This window comes from Nycticebus coucang, chromosome 1, assembly GCF_027406575.1.
Source record: "Nycticebus coucang isolate mNycCou1 chromosome 1, mNycCou1.pri, whole genome shotgun sequence".
In the NCBI taxonomy this organism is placed as follows: domain Eukaryota; kingdom Metazoa; phylum Chordata; class Mammalia; order Primates; family Lorisidae; genus Nycticebus; species Nycticebus coucang.
The window spans coordinates 54,412,626-54,434,979 of record NC_069780.1 but is presented as its reverse complement, the minus strand read 5'-3'; the positions used below and the strand labels follow the sequence as shown (position 1 = coordinate 54,434,979).

Below are 22,354 nucleotides of genomic sequence, written 5' to 3'. Positions count from 1 at the left end.
ATTTTCACAAAAAGTATCAATGAATATATAATATGAATATATTTTTCTCTTCAAAAAATTTCCTAACTCTCTCAATTAAAAATGCTTAGAAATAGTAGTCAACTCAGTAGTAAAGCTGGTACTGGCAAAGCTCGACTTGTATCAGCGGGCCAAAATCTGAGAGTTAACAGTCCAACTTCATTATTATAGAGCAAGAAAATGAAAGGTGGGTTTGGAACTAAAAGTCAATAAACTGAAACTGGCACAAGTATCAAAATAATAACTACAACAGTATGAAACCCATCTAGCATATTTACAAGTTCACAATGCTAGTTTTAAAATAAAACAAACGAAAGATGGCTCGGTGCCCGTAGCACAATGGTTACAGTGCCAGCCACACACACCAAGGGTGGCAGGTTTGAACCCGGCCCAGGCCAGCTAAACAACAATGACAACTGCAACAAAAAATAGCCGGGCATTGTCTCAGGCACCTGTAGTCTCAGCTACTTGGGAGGCTAAGGCAAGAGAATCGCTTAAGCCAAAGAGTTTGAGGTTGCTGTGAGCTGTGACACCATGGCACTCTACCAAGGGCCATACAGTGAGACTCTGTCTCAAAACAAAAAAAAAACAAACAAAATAATTTTAGTGGTCAACAATGAAGGATGTCAGGGAATCAGCCAATTACTTTGAAAACTAGTAAATAAAGGGAAAGAATTTAGCATTTTCCCCCTTTTCTCTAAGAACTCTATCTCAGAATAAATGAAAAGACAATTAAGGGAAGTTTTCTTTATGAAAGTATTCTACCTACTGAAGCAAGAAGTATTGATAAAAATAGAATTATCACCATTTTGCAATCCCCAGTGAAATAAAAGCTCTACTCAATGAGCATCGATGACTCAAACATTACAAAAAGGTACAACAGAGTACCATCTGCCTCTTGGTAAAAATATTCAATACTACTTACGACATATTCTTGCAGAAATTTGAATCTCAATCTAATCAAGCCCCTCTGTCTAACTAACAGTCATAGTAAATTCAGGACTAGAAAAAAGGTTAAGAGAAACCATAGGGATACAATCAGCAAAATCCAGAATGTGAAAAACTCCACAGGACAAACAGCCCAGTTTCTTCAATAAACTGCAAGAAACGATAAGTTATAAAGAAAAAAAGTAGTAGGAACCTATAGACTAAAAGAGATATCAACCTAATGTAATTTAAAGAAACTTAAAAAAGTGAGAAAATTTGAAAACTAACTATATATTTAATAAATAAGGAATTACTATTAATTTTACGTGTGATAATGGTATTGCTATTTATGTGTTAAAAGAGACAGCTTTTGTATTTTTAAAGACACAGAAATATTTAGGGATGAGAAAACATGAATAATATGATTTGGGAGCCTGCTCTAAAATAATCCAGAAGAAAGTAGAGGGAATGACTAGCATTGAGATAAAACAATACTAGGTATGAGATGATTAAGTAAGTGTTAAAAGTAGGTAACAGATACATGGGGGTTACTTTATACATTCACTCTATCTTATACATGTGAAGTTTTTTAAAGTAATTTTTAAAAACTTCCTTCATAAGCATGAATCCTATGTACTCAATTTTGATATGAGGACAATTAATGACAATTAAGGTTATGGGGGGGAAAGTAGAAAGAGGGACGGAGGGAGGGGGGTGGGGCCTTGGTGTGTGTCACACTTTATGGGGGCAAGACATGATTGCAAGAGGGACTTTACCTAACAATTGCAATTCAGTGTAACCTGGCTTATTGTACCCTCAATGAATCCCCAACAATAAAAAACAAAACAAACAAAAAAAAACCTTCCTTCATAAAAGACTAAAACACTTCTTTGTTTTAGAAGTGTTATACTTTAGAAGTTATACTTCTTTGAAAATATCATATTCAACTTATGAATCTCCTAATGTATTTACATTCTCACACAGAGCTAAGGCCATAAAACAAAAGAACGACTCTATTGGTGTATTCTAAGGATAAGCAAAGCAGTGAAATTTTTTACTTTGAAAAAAACATTCCCAGCATTTCAAAATCACATTAGATACATTAAAAACAAACCAATCCTGCCAACTTTTAAGTGAGCATCTGGTTTTGAGCACACTGGCATTACAATAGATGACTCCTAGGTCATCTTTGTGATTGTCTGTTCAGGTAGAGTAAGAGTACAGTGGGATTCAAACTTACTTTGTTTACTACAAGGCTATCTGATCAACCTTATGATCTATATTTTCAAGTCTCCAGAATGTTTTGAAGTTCACAAAGGATAAATAAAAGTTGAGTTTTGAAACTCTAGTATTTTACCAGATACCTAACTTTTTTCCAAAGATAAAGGGAAAAAAATATACCCGCAATCTTTTAAAACAATTTAGAACTGCTTTACCACTATTCAGACACTTACACAAAAGCAGATTTACATACCTTGCCTGGACTGTGAAGGCGCTACAGGAACTTCTTGGTTTGGCTCAAAAGGAAGTGCAGGTGTTAGGTTTTCAAACTGCTCTTTACTAATGAGATTTAGCTTCTTAAAGTTCTCAACTTCTTGCTGAAGCAGAATGGAGGAATCTAATTACTAAACTGGCTAACAAAGTAACCAACAGACAATAATTGATATCAACCTCAAAAAAATGAGCTTTTTTAAAAACAGGGATTAACTGCAGCAGAGTAAAAAAGATGTTCCAATAATCCAGCATTATATTTAATAACAATTAATATTCAGAGTCTAAAAGAAGCACAAAAAACCCTAAAATATTATATTTAAAAAAATAAAATACATACATAACATTATTTGTAGAGCATTTACTAACACAAGGCCACCAGAATATACAGAAGTAACAACATAATCTAATACATGTTCCCTATCCTTAAGGAATGTATAAGTTAGATGGAAAGGAAGAAATGTATACATAAAAACTAATAATATTATGTAGTATATAAAAGGTGATATTTGGTGTAAGAATTGAAATCATCAGGGAGGCATCATAGAAAAAATGGGACAATAGCAGCTCCTGAAGGATGAAAATTGAGAGAAAAGGAAAAAGCATTCTAGATTAGGTAATGTAGGCAAAGATGAGAAACCTGGGAAAAGCAATGTGTTTATTAAAAAGTAATTAAATGATCGAAAAAATCTGTGTAGAACCAGCAGCAAAAAGGCCTAATAAGAAAGTTGGAGAAAGGTACTAAAAGATCCTTAGTACTGGGTCAAATTTTCACTTCATTTTATAGTAACGGAATACATGTGATATGGCCCTGGAGAGTGATTTCCAAACCCTTTTAGAAAGACGTCTAGCAGCAAGGTGGGCAGGAGGTTTCAGTTGTTAGCTCAAAAGCAGAATAGGACTATCCCCACCTTTGGGGTTCTGGAGGCTCCTCCTTTCTAACTTGTGTTATATAGTTACTTAGATGCTTCCTGCCCTGTCCTACAAATAGAGCACTACAGAGGTGGCAGCCACTCTCAATTGGAAGTTCATTTGGCTGTGGTACATTAAGATCCTCTATGTCTGGCCTAAATTGTGGAATTAAAAAAAAAAAAAAGAATTTGAGGTACTACTTATACTCTACTATTTCTTGTACATTTTTCCCAAGAAAACCTATAGAACATCTACACCACATGGTGCTGATGGGTACATGACTCTTCATAAGGCAATATCTAAGGAGAGCTTGGACAGGGCAGCACCTGTAACTAATTCACTGAGTAGGGCAACAGCCACATACACCCAGGCTGGTGGGTTCGAATGTGGCCCAGGCCAGCTAAACAATGACAACTGCTGCAAAAAAATAGCCGGGTGTTGTGGTGGTCACCTGTAGTCCCAGCTACTTGGGAGGCTGAGGCAAGAGATTCACTTAAGCCCAAGAATTTGAGGTTGCTGTGGGCTGCGATGCCACAGCACTCTGCTGAGGGCAACATAGTGAGACTCTGTCTCAAAAAAAAAAGAGAGAGAGAGAGCATAGACAGGTAAAAAACAAAGTATTTGTTGGATAGAAGCAAATTAAATAACAAAATTACACAAAAGTTGTAGTAGCTTGCTCTTAATAGCTAACCAAAGAATCTTTTCCTTTTGTCATCAAACATGAATAGTTGTCAGCTCACACCATTTAGTAGATCCTGCTAGCCTTTTACGCTATGACATCACTAGTGTGTATACTAGTCTATGGCTTCCATCATGAAAAATTATATTTATGAGATTCATCTGCATATATAACTACTAAATCACTGTAATTATTAAAGTAGCTTAATTACTTCAGCTCCTGCCTCCATACCAAAATTTCTTTCTCAAAAATCTTCAATAAGCTCTTCAGTCTAAATCAGTCATTGTTCCTTCTTCACTGTCCCTTATCTTGCCATAGAGCTTGCTATTAGCAATTACCAAGTCAATGAATAATTGTTGTATGTTTACCATATGCCAGAGATGAATCACACAATTCTACTCTGATGAGAACACAAGAGTGCTTTTGTTTTGTTTTTTAACTAATTCATTAAAAGTATAACATAAGCACACACTAGAGAAGTGCACAAATCTTAAGTATACATCTCAAGGAATAATGAGTAACCACCATTCAGGTAAACAGACTACCAGTACCCTAGAACTTCCCTTCAGGCCCCTTCCAATCAAGAGTTCCTATCTCTCCCAAAATAATGAACATGCTAACTTCAATACCATAGATGTTTTGCCTCTTTCTGAACTTTATAAAAATGGAATCATAGTGTATGGCTTCTATCATGCAAAATTATGTCTGTGAGATTCATCTATGTGTAACTATAGTTTATAGTTCTACAGCAAAGGTCAGCAAACTACAGATCTCAGGCCTAAGTCTATTTTTATAAATGGGTTTAGTGAAATATAACCACACCTATTTGTTTACATATTACCTATGGGTGTTTCATTGCTGCAACTGCAGAGTTAAGTAGTTGCCACAGACAACATATGACACAAAGTTTAAAATGTTTACTATACAGCCCTTTACAGAAAATGTTTGTCTATTTTGCTCTATTCTAGAATACGAATACACTGCAATTAAAAAAAAATCCATCCTAGTGTTTAATTTCCTATTGCTCTACATCTTCACCAACAGTTGGTATTATCAGTCTTCTAAATTTTAGCCATTTTGGGCTTGGCGCCTGTAGCTCAGTGAGTAGGGCGCCAGCCACATACACCAAAGCTGGCGGGTTCAAGTCCGGTCCGGACCTGGTAAACAGCAATGACAACTACAACCAAAAAATAGCTGGGCATTGTGGCAGGTGCCTGTAGTCCCAGCTACTCGGGAGGCAGAGGCAAGAAAATCACTTAATCCTGAGAGTTTGAGGTTACTGTGAGCTGTGATGCCACCGCACTCTACCCAGAGTGACATAGTGAGACTCTGTCTCAAAAAAAAAAAAAAAATTAGCCATTGTGACCAAGAATGAACCCAAATGTAAACTACAACTTAGGTGATAATGATGGCTCTAGCGACCCTGTTTCCCCCGAAAATAAGACAGTGTCTTATTTTAAGGTGTGCTCCCAAAGATGCACGGGGTCTTATTTTCAGGGGACGTCTTATCTTTCCTGTAAGTGGGTCTTATTTTCGGGGAAACAGGGTAGGTTCATCATTTGTAACAAAGGTACTACTGTGGTGGGAGGATGTTGACAATGAGGGAGGTTATGCATGTGTGGGGGAAGAGGATATATGGAAAGTCTATCTTCTGCTCAATTTTGCTATGAATCTAAAGTTGCTCTAAAAATTAAAGTCTATTAAAAATATATGTCTTTTAGTCATTTTGGAAAGGACCAAACTACAGATACCACAACATCCTGGATGGATCTCAAGGATATTATGATTAAAAAATATCAACCTCAAAAAGTCATGTGCTCTATGATTCCATTCATACGATATTCCTAAAATGACAAAACTAGAGAGATGGAGCACAGATTAGTGATTCCTGAGGTTAGGGATAGTGAAAGCAAGGCAAGTGAGAGTGGTAGCACAAAGGAGATCTTCGTGGTGATGCAATAGTTTGGTACCTTGACTGTGGTGAATCCACACATGACAAACATGGCATAGAACTACAAAATTTCTTTCTTTTTTTTTTTTTTTGAGACAGAGTCTCACTATGTTGTCCTCGGTAGAGCTCTGTAGTATCACAGCTCACAGCAACCTCAAACTCTTGGGCTCAAGCAATTCTCTTGCCTCAGCCTCCCAAGTAGCTGGGACTACAGGTACCTGCCACAACGCCTGGCTATTTTTTGTTGCAATTGTCATTGTTGTTTAGCTGGCCTGGACCAGGTTCGAACCTGCCTTGAGTGTATGTGGCTGGCATTGTAACCACTGTGCTACGGGCGCTGAGCCTATAAAAACTTCGTATCACACACATTTGTGATAAGAAATGTCTACTTCTTGATTTTAATATTACGCTATAGTTATATAAGATTTAACTTTCGGAGGGAACTAGGTGAAAGGTACACAGGAATTTCTCTGTACTATTTTTGCACTTCCTGCGAACCTCTAATTATCTCAAAATAAAAATTTTAAATGTTGGGGTTGGAGCCAAGATGGCAGCCCCTTTGCAATCTCTCCTGATAAAAAGCAGGGAGAAACACATACAGGCAGTGCCAGCTCAGGGATAGGGTGGTGAGGAAACAGATGGAGGGAAGGTAAAAGGTATGGAAGCAGACTCCACGTGGAGATCACAGTGTGGTCTGGGCTGCTGGGATCCTAGGGCCATCCCCTGTGGCCTCTTGCTGGGATGGTCTGGGAACAGACTTGAATCTTGTGTAAACTGGCTATATTGGACAGCCAGCACTGAGGGGGAAGAGAAGAAAAGGCCAGGATCCCCTCTTCCCCCAGGTCTCAGGTGCACTAGTCTTGTTGCTGTGGCCTGACATGCAGCTTCTCCAAGCCAGAGCCAGTGATCTGTTGCCAAGCACCTTCTTCAGGGACCACAGGTGGATCCATGTGCTGGAATCAAGTGAGAAGTAGGCTGTGTGGGAAACACTGCACCAGGGAGACAGTGGCCTACAGCTCCACCTCAGCAGGGTACAAGAGAAGTACCAGAATCACAGTAGCCCTGTGATAATGGTCTCATGGGTTGGTACTGGGTATGTGCCTTCCCAGAAGCCCTGAAGCACTTGGGTCTGGTCTGCTGTGCTGCTGGCACAGCCTCTGCTCTCCAGGCTTGAGCTGCTATTCCCATACTGTTCACTTTGTAGAAGGGTATGGAGTGGCCCCAGCCCCACACCTCCTGTCAGACTCTAGTTCTCATTCAGACCACTGAGCCTCAGCCAGCTCCAGGGTGGACTCTGCAGCCCCCTACCTGGATGGCATTTCCCAGACCATATGGCATTCTCCCCTCAGGCCTGCAGCACCACTCCCCAGACATTCAGTGCCATCTCTGGCTCACGGACTGCCCTAGAACTTCCCCTTTGAGAGCAGAGCAGGAAACCCCATCTCCAAATCTCAACTTGGCAGCCACTGAAAATCCCAGAGAATGGAACTCAGTGGATTGCTGTTTCTAACAGCTGCAGTTATTTATTTCCAATTATAAAGCATCACCTATAGATCCTTTTTGTCTTGCGATTTCTTTTCCAAGGCAACAAAGTGGATTTTAGTTATTATAATCAATTTTAATTTTTTTGAGTTTTTTTCCCTTTTCTTTGAAAGCAACAAAGAAAATTTTAATATATAGCCTAAAATTTTCCCTTTTTCTACTTCTTTTTCCAAGGCAATAAAGATTTCAATAATTACAGTCAATTTTTTTTTCTTCTCCTTATTTTTCTTTACTATACCTTAAGGTCAACTCAACCCAGCATCCTAAAGTTAAAAAAAGAAACGGTAAAGGGAGGAAAGGTAAAGGAAAAAAATAGAAAAAATGGGGAAAAAAAGAAACTACACATGAGAAGGGACCAGCAAAAAAAACTCTGGCAACATGAAAGAAAAACCAGGACAGATCAATTCCCTTAAGGGATCACGAAGGAGCAATGGCAGAAAATTCCAACTATAAAGACATTGTTGGAGGAGCACAACTTACATCTGTAATCCTGGAACAGTGGGAGGCCCAGGTGAGAAGATCCCTTGAGGCCAAGAGTTTAAGATTAGACTAATTAAGAGGGAGACTCTGTTTCTACTAAAAGTAGAAAAATTAGCCAAGTATGGTGGTACATGTTGTAGTCCCAACTACTTGGGAGGATGAGGCAGAAGGATCACTTGAGCCCAGTAGTTTGAGGTTGCTATGAGTTAGGCTAATACCACAGCATTCTACCCTGGGTAACAGGGAGGGAGGCAAAAAGGGAGGGAGGAAGGAATTGTTGAAATGACAGAAATGGAATTCACAATATGGATGGCAAATAAGACAAATGGAATTGAAGAGAAGGTGGAAAACCAGCAAAAAGAAGTTCAAAAATTATCTCAAGAAAGCAACAAAATTAAAGACAAAGTCACCAAGGATCTAGACATAATTAGGAAGGATATAATGGAGCTTAAAGAAAAGAAAGAGACATTCGAGTAGTTTCAAAACACAGCAGAGAGGGCGGAACTGTGGCTCAGTGAGTAGGGCGCTGGCCCTATATACTGAGGGTGGTGGGTTTGAACCTGGCTCCGGCCAACTGCAACAAAAAATAGCAGGGCATTGTGGTGGGTGCCTGTAGACCCAGCTTCTTGGGGGGCTTAGGCAAGAGAATTGACTAAGCCCAAGAGCTGGAGGTTGCTGTGAGCTGTGATGTCACAGCACTTACCAAGGGCGACAGAGTGAGACTCTGTCTCTGAAAAGGAAAAAAAAAAAACACAGCAGAGAATTTTGGCAACAGATTAAACCATGGAGAAGAAAGAATCTCAGAACCTGAAGACAAAACTTCCAAGCTAACCCAACCACTTAGGCAGAAAAGAAGAGCAAAGGCAGAGCAATCTCTTACAAAAATAAGGGATTACGCAAAACATATAAGCCATAGTATCCCTGAAAAAGAAGAGAATCCCAAAAACAAGAAAGCTCAAATTGAAGACATTATAGTTGAAAATTTCCCAAGCATTGTCAGAGATCTAGACATACACTTACTTATGGCTAGCAAACTCCAGAACAACTCAATTCAAGCAATGTGTTTCCTAGACACATTGTAATTACCCTGCCCAAAGTCAAAATGAAAAACAAAACTCTACAAGTTGCCAAACATAAGCAGCATATGACCTATAAGGCTAAACCCATCAGGTTAACAGCTGATTTCTCACAGAAACTTTATAGGCCAGCAGAGAGTATAGAAGAGTATAGACCAATATCGTTAGTGAATATTGATGCAAAAGTACACAATAAAATCTTAGAAAATAGAATTCAGCTACATATCAAAAAATAATAGTAATAATTCATCAAGACCAGGTAGGCTTCACTATAGGAATGCAAGGCTGATTCAACATAAGCAAATCTATAAATGTAATTCACCACATAAACAAAAATAAAACAAAGACCGTATGTTTTATTTTGGGGGAGATGCAGAAAAAGCAATTGACAAAATTCAGGATCCTTTTTTGATAAGAATATTTAAGAAAACAGGTATAGATGACACATTTCTTAAACTGATAGGAGCCATCTATGACAAACTCACACCCAATATTATACTGAACATACAAAAACTGAAAGCATTTCCCCGTAGAACTAGAATGAGACAAGAACGTCCAGTATCCCCCACTACTATTCAAAACAGTGCTGGAAGTTTTATATAGACCAATCAGGCAAGAGAAGGATATCAAGGTCATCCAGATGGGTTCAGAGGACATCAAACTCTAGCTCTTTGCTGATAATATGATCTTATACTTAGAAAACCCTGAGAACTCAACCATAAGAGTCAAACTGAGAATCAAATCAAAGATCAACAACAGTCAAGCTGAGAATCAACCCAAAAAAGGAATACCCTCCACAGTAGCATCAAAGCAAATGAAATACCTTGGAATGTAGAAAGATCTCTACAAAGAGAACCCCATGAAACACTGAGAAAAGAAATAGCAAAGGGATGTTAACCGATGGAAGAACATATCATGCTCATGTCCTGGAAGAATCAACATTGTCAAAATGTCCTAGCATTCAAAGCAATCTACAGACTTAATGCAATCCCCATTAACCTTTTCAATCCAATTTTTCTGCCACCCTCAGACTCCCAGCTCTTACTTATTTGGGGTAGGTTGGTGGATTACTTGTAATGATCCTATAGTTTTAAAAGAGACAAATAGGGCGGCATCTGTGGCTCAGTCCATAAGGCGCCGGCCCCATATACCGAGGGTGGTGGGTTCAAACCCGGCCCCAGCCAAACTGCAACCAAAAAATAGCCGGGCGTTGTGGTGGGTGCCTGTAGTCCCCGCTGCTCAGGAGGCTGAGGCAAGAGAATCGCTTAAGCCCAGGAGTTGGAGGTTGCTGTGAGCTGTGTGAGGCCACGGCGCTCTACAGAGGGCCATAAAGTGAGACTCTGTCTCTACAAAAAAAAAAAAAAAAAGAGAGACAAATAAATATGAACTCACCTGGTGATTTTATTATCTATTTTAGGATACATAAAATAATTAAAGTATTTTTGTTTATTTTGTTTATAATTTTTTTTAGTATAAAACTTCTTAATCTCCAGAATTAAGTCCAGGCTCCCTCTTGCATGTCTTTTAGTAGAAAATGGTTTCTCTCTTTCCACCTTTCTCATTTCTTCTGCTGCAAACCATACAGTCCTTTGTGATTTTTTTCATTTTGCATTATAAAACACATCTTCCCATTTAGCCTTTCCTCAGTGTCAGAAGATGGTGATCTTTCCTTCTTTCTTGAATTTGTTCCTCACATTGCTAACAAACTGAGTGACGAGATTTCTCCTGTAAGAAAGGTGTTTCTGCACTTTTTTTCCACTCTCCTTATCTAATGAGTATAGGATGTAGCTGTTAACAACTGCAATTTCCATCAGCCAGAAGAATAATTTTTTCTACCATTTACAGAACCTCCTTGTAAATCTGTAACATTTACAGTACTGATTAGCTCTGTCCACTCTTCCCAAAAACCTTGTGTATTCTAACATAACTGTCAGTTTTTCAAATTGAACAGGCTGTTTCTTCCTATAACCAGTGATCAACTGTGTTTGAGAGCCAAAGAATGTACTCAGCATTGTCACTAACCTCTTGTCATGGACTGAGAGGCACATAATTTTCACATAATATTTATGGACACATAATCCATATACCTAAAGTATCTTCTTTTACAGAGTATTTGGCAAATCTTTCCTTAAAGCCATAACTGTTCCCATTATATGTGTTTTCATTTTATGCAATTCCTGAGTGAGTTGAGGGCTTATGTAAAACCTGTCAGTATAATTGTGATACCCTGAACCACTTGCATCATCATGTACTTGCAAAACTTGTACCAAATGAATCACCATTTGAGACATAAATGGCAAATAAGGACAAATAAGATTTTCTGTTGTCTTGCCATAATAGGGAATGTGAGAACACATAACCATTTTCTTAATCACATAGGCAAAAAATTTGTAGGCCGCACTTTGTAGGCTTCTTTGGATTATAGCATTTGAATTGAATCCTTCCTTTGAAACCTACTGTGTTCTCATCAATAGCCACATTTCTTCCTGGTACATAAAGTTATTTGCATTTATTGTCCATATACTCACTAACATTCTTCACCTTGCTCCCTCGGGTATGTACACCGCCTTGAGCTGCAACAGGAATACCTAAATGCAGCATCCAAAATATTTGGAAAAAGCAGAGACGAGAGAAAACATTCTTGAAGAATGGGGGTCGGTCTAATCCATCTTCAATAAAATAGTCACTAATTGAACTTTCAAATTCAGAGCCATGTTCAGTATTACACCAAAGAATGCCTTCATTTCTTCTGATGAAACATCTTTCCATAAGTACCACATTGAATATTTTGTTAGTGGATTCACCTTCTGTATTTTTTCAGCTGCATACATATTTGTCATGGTCACAATTTCATCAATAAGAGCATCTGAGAAAAAGACCCGGAAATATTCAAGTTCAGTTTTGGGCTGAGCACTTTGAGGAAGTGCGAATACCTGTTGTATGACACAGTACGGAAATTTATAAGATCACCATCACCATCACGATAAACCTTCCAACTACTTGCTATAGATTGTGTATTATTGTTATTTATTATCGCTAGCTTCAGATTCACTGGAAATAATATCACTACATACAGGAAGTGTTTCTTCATGTTCACTTTTTTTAATTTTTTTTATTAAATCATAACTTTGTACATTGATGCATTTCATGTTCACTTTCATCACTAAACTGTCCTTCAACTTCATTATTCTCACAATCCACATTGCAATATCCTCACTTAAATACCTTCTGCCTGCCATTTTTCTACAAGCATAACTGTGCAAATACAACATATCATCACCTCTTCATATAACATGGCCTTCCCAGAAACAGAAGGAGTACAACGTGTGGGGACCGGTGGCTACAGTTCATACTACATGAGGAAATGCATCAGGCTCCAATAGCAGAGCAGACGAAAAAAAAAACGCAACAAAAAATATGTCAAACATCTTCTGACGTTGGAGTGGAACAGGAAAATCATTATGTCAGACCTTGTCCTCCAAAGGAATGGAAAGGGTTAAATACCAAACTCGTACTTTGAAACGCTTGAAGAAATAGTTCTACATTTCACATGAAACCAGAAAAAAGCCTGAATAACCAACATAATTCTATGAAATAAGAACAAAACTGGAAGTATCATCTTAGCAGAATTCAGGTTATACCACAAGTCTATGGTGATCAAAACAGCATGGTACTGGCATAAAAATAGAGACATAGACCTATGTAACAGAGAGTCTAGAGATAAAACCAGCCTAATGGTACCACCTGATCTTTGGCAAAGCAAACAAAACCGTATACTGAGGAAAAGAATCCTTATTCAATAAATGGTGCTCGAAGAACTGGTTAGCCACATGTAAAACACTGAAACTGGACCTGCATCTTAACACCACTTACAAAAATTAACTCACAGTGGATAAAAGATTTAAATCTAAGACACCAAACTATAAAAACCCTATGAGAAAGTATGGGGGGAACTCTTAATTGGATAAGTCTAGGGAAAGAATTTATGAAGAAGACCCCACTGGCAATCATAGCAACCACAAAAACAAATAAAGGGGACATGATTCAAGTTAAAAAGTTTCTGCACAGTTAAGGACACAATCAACAAAGCAAAGAGATATCCTTCAGAATGAGAGAAGATATTTGCATGCTATGAATCTGACAAAGAGCTAACAATAAGAATGTAGGGGTGGCACCTGTGGCTCAAAGGAGTAGGGCATCGTCCCCACATGCTGGAGGTTGTGGATTCAAACCCAGCCCCAGCCAGAAACTGCAAAAACAAACAAAACAAAACTGCTTTGGAATATTACCTAACCCCAGTGAGAATGGCCCACATCATAAGGTCCCAAAGCAACAAATGCTGGCGAGGATACAGAGAGAAGGAAACACTCATGTACTGCAGATTCCTACAGGGGAAGGGGTTTGGTAAGTTTCCACCCAACAGGTACATTGCACAGGTATATGGCACACTTCCTGGGTGAAGGACACAACTACAACTCAGACTTTAACCTTACAAAAGCAAACTATATAACTTAATCATATATACTCTCCCATTAACCTGAAATAAAAGAAAAATTCAAAAACTTTTAAATTTAGTAGTCTTTCTGGTAGGTTTATGTGTTACTTCGTTGTCCTTTCGATTTGTATCACTCTGATTACTAATAAGGCTGAAAACCTTTAATGTATTTGTTGACTTGTCCAGGTGTGGTGGCTCTCACCTATAATTACAGCACTTTGGGAGGCCAAGCCAGAAGGATTACTTCAGGCTAGGAGGCCAGCCTAGGCAAAACTGGGAGACCCCACCTCTTAGTTGTAGTTCTAGCTACTCACAAGGCTAATGCTGGAAGATCACCTGAGCCCAGGAGTTTGAGGGTGCAGTGAGCTATCATCATGCCATTGCACTACAGGTTGGGTGATAAAGACACCATCTCAAAACAAACAATAACAAATATATATATAACATGTGTGTTAATATATATGTATATATATAACACATTAAATATATATGTATATATGTATAACACAAAAACATTTATATATATAAACACACATATACATATTTATACACATATATGGATAACTTCTTTTTCTTTTTTTTTGGCCAGGGCTGGGTTTGAACCCGCCACCTCCGGCACATGGGACCAGCGTCCTACCGCTTTGAGCCACAGGTGCCACCCGATAACTTCTTTTTCTTTTTGCAATTTTGGCCAGGGCTGGGTTTGAACCCGCCACCTCTGGCATATGAGGTGGATAACTTCTTTTGTTAGATGACAACTGCTTATTTTTCTATAGATTTGTCTTTCTCTTGGTGATTTGTCTGAGTTCCTATTTAATAATTAGTCTTCTCTACTCAAACATCATACAGATAGTATCTTTTAGAAGTTTTATTATTTTCTTTCACATTTAGACCTATAATCCATTTAGAATTCACTTTTTGTGTATGGTATGAAGTAAGGATCAATGTACACTTAAAAAGAATGTGTATTCTGGCTTGGAGTCTGTAGCTCAGTGAATGGGATGCCAGCCACATACAATGAGGCTAGATGTTCAAGCCCAGCCTGCTAAACAACAAGGACAACTGCAACCAAAAAAACAGCTGGGCATTGAAGCAGGCACCTGTAGTCCCAGCTACTTGGGAGGCTAAAACAAGAGAATCACTTAAGCCCAAGAATTTGAGGTTACTGTGACTTGTGATACCATGGAACTCTACCAAGGATGATATAGTGAGATGCTGTCTCAAAAAAAAAAAAAAAAAAAAGGGCGGCGCCTGTGGCTCAGTCGGCGCCGGCCCCATATACCGAGGGTGGCGGGTTCAAACCCGGCCTCGGCTGAACTGCAAACCAAAAAATAGCTGGGCGTTGTGGCGGGCGCCTGTAGTCCCAGCTACTCGGGAGGCTGAGGCAAGAGAATCGCTTCAGCCCAGGAGTTGGAGGTTGCTGTGAGCTGTGTGATGCGATGGCACTCTACCGAGGGCAATAAAGTGAGACTGTCTCTACAAAAAAAAAAAAAAGAAAGAAGAAAAAAGAATGTGCATTCTGCATATATTAGATACAATGTTTCACTTACATCAATTAAGTCAAGTTTCTAAATCATACTCACATTTTCTGTATCCTGATTTTTTTGGTCTACTTGCTCCATCTTGCATCTTTCTTCATAAGATGTGTCAAAATCTCCCACTATGATTATGAATACATCTATATGGCTGTTAATTTTTGACTTATATATATTTAAGTTGCATTATTAAGATATGTAAAATTTAGGACTACTTGGGCCAGGCATGGTGGCTCATGTCTGTAATCCAGCACTCTGGGATTGCCTAAGCTTAGGAGCTGGAGACTGGCCTAAGCAAGAGCGAGACCCTGTCTCTAAAAATAGTCAGGCATTGTGGCAGGCACCTACAGTCCAAGCTACACAGGAGGCTGAGGCAAGAGATTCACTTTAACCCAAGAATTTGAGGTTGCTGTGAGCTATGACACCACAACACTCTACTGAGGGCAACAAAGTAAGACTCTGTCTCAAAAAATATATATATATATATTAGGACTATTTGTATCTTTTGGGGCAATGAAACTTGTTATGACTATAAATTGCCCACCTTCATATCTGAATTCTTTTTGCCTTTAAAATCTATTTTGATTATCAACAGAGTTACATCAGCTTTGTTGTGTTTAGCGTCAATATTTATCTAAATCTATACAAACATTTACCCATCCTATTACTTTTCCTTCCTTCTAAATCTCCAAGGTTCTTTTTTTTCCCCACTCACCAATATATATCCCCAAGCTTCTTTTTTGGAATCATTTTCCTCTGCCTGAATAATTTCCTTTAGTATTTTCTTTTCTTTTCTTTTTTTTTTTTTTTTTGAGACAGTCTCAAGCTGTTGCCCTGGATAGAGTGCTGTGGTTTCATAGCTCACGGCACTTGGGCTCAAGCGATTCTCCTGCCTCAGCCTCCCAAGTAGCTGGGACTATAGGCGCCTGCCACAATACCCAGTTATTTTTTTGTTGCCGTTGTCATTGTTGTTTAGCAGGCCCATGCCAGATTCGAATCCACCAGCCTTCGTGTATGTGGCCAGTGCCCTACACACTGAGCTATAGGTGCAGCCATCCTTTAGTATTTTCTTTAAAGCAGATTGCTGATAATAAATTTTCTTAATTTTGATTTATCTGATAATATCTTTACCTTCACTTTTATAGAGGTTTATTAACAGTTTTATTTAATTTACATATCCCAAAATTCACTTATTTTAAATGTGAAATTCAATAATTTGTCACCTTTCTTCCCTTTTTTTCTTTTTGCTCTGTTGTACAGTGGCCTCATCAACCTCAAACTCTTGTGCTCAAGTGATCCTCCTGACTCAGCCTACCTCCTGCCTGTAGTCCCAAGTAGCATGCAACCACATCCAACTAATTTTTCTATTTTTTGTAGAGACAGGGGTCTTGCTCTTCCACAGGATGGTCCTCAACTCCTGACCTCAAGCAATCCTTCCTCCTCACTTCCCTCTGTTATGATTACAGGTGTGAGCCATCACACCAAGTCTTGCCTTTTTTCTTTTATCATTTTGTGTATTAATTTATTGTGATAAAACATACATAAAACTTACTGTTTTACTTTTTTTTTTTTTTTTTAAGAGACAGAGCCTCATGCTGTCGCGCAGGCTAGAGTGCAGTGGCTCAATCCCAGCTCACTGTACCCCTGTGTCCCTGGGCTGAAGTGATCCTCCTGCCTCAGCCTCCCAATTAGCTGGGACTATGGGACTATGGGCACACACCACCACACCTCGTGAATTTTTTAAAAAAACTTTTAAGCCTTATGTTCTTCAAACAGAGGAACTATCTTGCTGGAACTTCACCCCTCCCCCCGTGCAACTCAGCTCAGAGGTCACCAAGCACTAAGAGACAAGGTTTGCCATGGGAGGGAGAGTTAGTGCTTTTTGGGAGGTAGGTAGGGAATGCTGAACTCGCTGGAGACACAGCAAACATCTAAACCTCATTAAGAGAGAAAAAGTCTCTCAGGAAAGGTAAGAAGAAAAATATCTCCTTTCTTCTGTCATCTCAGTGTGGACAGAACCCCCAGCTCATCCGCATGTAAAGCTTCTGGGGAGAGGGGCAGTTAATCGCCACTCCTGAGATTTGTGTGTGTGGTCTGACTGGGGTCTGCTTTGATATCCTGCTCCTGGACCGTGTTCCATGTCCCATGTTCTGTTTGTCTTAAGCTCACAAAACTTAGAGTAATAATAGTAAGAGGTAATTCAGTCTATTAACATAAATAGTTTGGTTAGAAAATGCAAGCCCAGCAAAAACCATGAAGTAAGAGTTTAGCCTTCCCCTTCCCCCTAAACCCCCATTAGATTGATAATTAAAACAGTGATGTGTGTAATAAAAACAGGTAGCCTGGAGCTAGGGGCTTCCACCGGTCCTTGCACTTGGATGTGTATAGCTCCCCAACCCAACTTCTTAAAAAACTTTCTCTTTGTGTCTTGACTCTTCATTTTCCCTCATCCTCTCATCTCATTCTCTGGGAAAGAATTCATCCCCAACAACTGTGCATGGCTGGGATTTTTATTTTTCAGGATGAAAAAATAAAAAGTAAGAAGCCAGTGGAAAGAAAGATTAAAACTACAGTTGAGGGTGGTGCCTGTGGCTCAAAGGAGTAGGGCACCAGCCCCATATGCCGGAGGTGGCAGGTTCAAGCCTAGGCCCAGCCAAAAAAATAACTGCAAAAAAAAAAAAAAAAACTACAGTTGAGATAGAATACATGAATGTCACTTTATGGGTTATGATATTAGACATTATTTTCTTGGCTACTTCAGTGAAACCAGATATATCTACACCTATTTTTCTCTCCTAGTGGTCACTAGTAGATTTCCTGTCTCTATTGCTTTCTCTCTCTCCTGTTCAATCATATGTCCAGCTTTAATTCTCTCTTCTATTAGTAAAGACTCCAAAATCCACATTTCTGGCTTTTTTATAATTTCTGGGACTGAGAGAAGATAAAAGACATTTTACATGAATAGACACTATGATATCAACTTGACATTTCCAAATCTGGTCTATATCATTCTCTCTTAGGTTTCCTTATTAATGTTCCTACTTTTTCACAAAGATACAATAAATTGTTTCTTTAAAAATCTCTTCCCAATGGGCGGTGCCCATAGCTCAGTGGATAGGGTGCCGGCCACGTGCACCGAGGCTGGCCAGTTCAAACCTGGCCTGGGCAAGCTAAAACAACAATGACAATTACAACAAAAAATATAGCCAAGTGTTGTGGCGGGTGCCTGTAGTCCCAGGTACTTGGGAGGCTGAGGCAAGAGAATCACTTAAGCCTAAGAGTTTGAGGTTGCTGTGAGCTGTGACACCATAGCACTCTACCAAGGGTGACAGCTAAAAGTACAGGCCCATACCAAGACTACTTTGGAAGTTTAGCACTTCATTCTTCAACAAGGCCCTCTTCATTTGTTGATCAGTCTGATCTGAATCCCATTATCTACCAGTGATCTTTCTGCCTCAGCCTCTGAAATTACTGGGATTATAGGTGCCTGTTGCAATGTCTAGATAATTTTTCACTCTTTAGTAGAGACAGGGTCTGATACTTGCTCAGTACATTCTCAGCACCCCTGCATTCAAGAACTCCACTCATCTCAGCATTCCTGGGGGCTAGGCTATAGGTTTGAGCCAGCAAGTCTGGTCATTTTCTCTTTCTTGGTTTCCCTCCTTCTCTCCATCCTTTGACCCTCTCTCACTTTATGCTTACTTCCTCCAATGGTCTCTCTCTCATTCACATGCTCTCTCCATTCTTTTCTTTTCTTCATCTCCTACACCTTGAGGAAAACTTCTGTGGTAAGAAACAAACAAACTACACAAGTGATCCCTGAAGCTGTAGTATTGAACTTTATACTTGAAATGGGTGATTCATTAAGTGTGTAAATTATATCAAGTGATCAGCTGCTCTGTCTCAAAATAAATAAATAAACAAACATAAAATCCCTTCCCAATTTAGTTATTTTTTCATTCATATAAAGCCTGAAATGTTATCAGTTGTTACTGTTTGTTAAGAAAATAAATGATACCCCTTTTATTCAGCCCTTTATCTCACCCTTGGATGATGATGATTATTATTATTTTAAGAGAGAGAGTCTCACTTTAAAACCCTGGGTAAAGTGCCATGGTGTCACAACTCACGGCAACCTTCAAATCCTAGGCTTAGGCAATTCTCTTGCCTCAGCCTCCCAAGTAGCTGGGACTACAAGTGCCCACCACAACGCCTGGATTTTTTTTTTATTGTTGTTGTTGTTGCAGTTTGGCCAAGGCCGAGTTCGAACCTGCTACCCTCAGTATATGGGGCTGGCACCCTACCCCCTGAGCCACAGGTGCCACCCCACCCTTGGATTATTATAAATGAATGGGTTTTTAATTCAACTTCTGTCCTTTCCTACTCTGGCCTAGGCTAATAATTCATTTAAAGTAAATCTTAATTAAATCACTATTGGTTTGTTTTGTTTTTGAGACAGAATCTCACTTTGTCACCCTCAGTAGACTGCTATAGCATCATGGCTCACAGCAACCTCCAACTCTTGGGCTCAAGCCTATTGGGCTCTTGCCTCAGCCTCCCAAGCAGCTGAGACTACAGATGCCCACCACGATGCCCAGCTATTTTTAGAGACAAGGGTCTTGCTCTTGCTCAGGCTGGTCTCAAACCTGTGAACTCAGGCAATCCACCCACCCTGGCCTCCCAGAGTGCTAGGATTACAGGCGTGAGCCACCGTGCCCAGCATAAATCACTATTTTGATCATACCATTTTTCTTTATAAAAACTAAAATCATGTACACAGCTATGATTTAATAAAAATAAATAAATAAACTAAAATTGTTCCTTATTTTAAATTTCTATATATCTCTTTTCTTTTCTTTCTTTTTTTTTTTTTTTGAGATAGAGTCTCATTTTGTCACCCTTGGTAGAGTGCTGTGGCAGCACAGCTCACAGCAACCTTAAACTCTAAGGCTCAAAAGCAATCCTCTTGCCTCAGCCTCCCAAGTAGCTGGAACTACAGACGGCTGCCACAACACCCAGCTATTTTTTAGAGATGGGCTCTCACTCTTGCTCAGGCTGGTCTTAAACTCCTGAGCTCAAATAATCTGCCTGCCTTGGTCTCCCAGAATGCTAGGATTATAGGCATGAGCCAAACACACCTAGTCTTTCTATATATATATCTTTTAAGACACTTCCCAATCTGGTTCCATCAATTATACTGGATCAGCAATTTTTTATTATTAATAAACAGCATTCAATCAAATGAATGTATACTGCTATTCAATTAAATGAATGTTTTCATTAATATAATCAAACCTAAAATGTTAACACATTTAAAGAAAACTCTCACAAAAAGATCCAAACATTTTGATAATGTCCTGACCACTCAAAAGTAAAGTACCCAAAAAAGTATAGTTCCACCATATCCTTTCATGTTTAAAAAAAAATGAGAAGCAGGGTGGCGCCTGTGGCTCAAAGAAGTAGGGCGCCAGCACCATATGCCGGAGGTGGCGGGTTCAAAACCAGCCCCAGCAAAAACCGAAAAAAAAAAAAAAAGAGAAGCACAGAGAAGAAGCAACTAAAAGTTGAAAGATGTATTTTAAAAATCAGCCTCTAAGGAGATAAATGACCATGAACAGAAAGAACCACCAAGTTGGAATCTTCATAAATTTGTTCAAGTACTTCAAAATTCAAACATATGAAGATTTTATAAATATGATCTTTCTACATATGAAGTTATAAAGGGGCAAATTTTTCAACCATTGTCTTAGCAGTGGTAAAAAAGATGATGCCATAGAAACTTGAGCAAAAAGAACCAGGTTAAAAAGGGCAAAAAAGCAGCAGCTAGTTGTTTGGGGCTAACCAGGCCACACCTTTAAACCAAATATACAAGAGGGGTCTCTAATCCCAGCTCAACAAAGAGGACCAAGAGGCTCAGCACCTGTGGCTCAAGCGGCTAAGCACCAGCCACACACACCTGAGCTGGTGGGTTCGAATCTATCTTTGGCCCACCAAACAACAATGATGGCTGCAACCAAAAAATAGACAGGCGTTGTGGCAGGTGCCTGTAGTCAAGCTACTTGGGAGTCGGAGGCAGGAGAATCATTTGAGCCCAGGAATTGGAGGTTGAGACAGCTCTGTCTCAAAAAAACAAAAAAGAGGACAAAGATACAACAACCTGAGGACTGGAAACTCCATCACTAACACTATACACCAATTGCCTATCACTATGTGTGGCACCTCACAAGACTCTAATAATGTGTTAAATGAACAAATGAATGAATGAATGAACAAGATTGAAGGCTGTAGTCAAGAAGAATGTATTCCATTGGAAGTTATCCTCTGTGGTCTTTTCATTTTTTGTAGGGGGAAGGGAGGTGTCAGGAGTACTAAGCATAACAGTGAGTCCTAGATCAGGTGTTCTGTAATATAGAATATTTATTATTTAGGGTCTAGTTTCAAAGTCTACCCTTTTCTAGGATGTTTCCTCTGATTATGCCAAAATTTTAGCTATTTTTAAATAACTTTGTTTTATTGTGAAGTATCTTATATAAAATCTATGTGTACAGTGAACAGCACCTGCTATCACTATCTAGGTTAACAGAACACTGCCAATACCTGAGAAGCATCTCGTTTGTCCCTTCCCAGTAACATTCCCCTTCCCTCTCCAGAGGTACCATTATACTGACTTCAGATTAAGATAATTTCCTAACAATTAAGATCATTTTCTCAGCTCAGCGCCCATAGCAAAGTGGTTATAGTGATGGCCATATGCACTGAGGATGGCGGGTTTGAACCTTGCCCGGGGCAGCTAAACAACAATGACAACTGCAACAAAAAAATGGCCAGGCGTTGTGGTGGGCACCTGTAGTTCCAGCTACTTGGGAGACTGAGGCAAGAGAATCACTTAAGAGTTTGAGGTTGCTGTGAGCTGTGATGCCACTGCACTCTACCAAGGGTGACGAGTGAGACTCTGTCTCAAAAACAAACAAAAGATCATTTCCTAACTGTTCTTTCATTTATTATCTTTAAAAGTATCCCTAACCAATATATTTCATTTCTCTTGGTTTTGAACTTATATAAATAAAATCATACTGCATATATTCTATGACTAACATTCACACAACTTTTAAAATTTTTTTAATTTTGTCTGGGTGTGGTATCTCACACACCTGTAATCCTAGCACTTTGGGAGGCTGAGGCAGGTGGATTCCCTGAGCTCGGGAGTTTGAGACTAGCTTGAGCAAAAGTGAGACCCTGTCTCTAAAA

The 22,354-nt window shown here is 39.2% G+C and overlaps 1 protein-coding gene across 1 annotated transcript in view; it reads right to left on the bottom strand.

Annotated features, from left to right (window-relative positions):
* Positions 1–22,354, bottom strand: part of LARP1B (La ribonucleoprotein 1B) — a 157,216-nt gene that overhangs the window by 56,650 nt on the left and 78,212 nt on the right. The window contains exon 12 of the mRNA XM_053578369.1: positions 2,420–2,543. Within this exon, the coding sequence (XP_053434344.1) occupies positions 2,420–2,543 (124 nt within the window). The remainder of the gene's footprint in view (positions 1–2,419; positions 2,544–22,354) is intronic.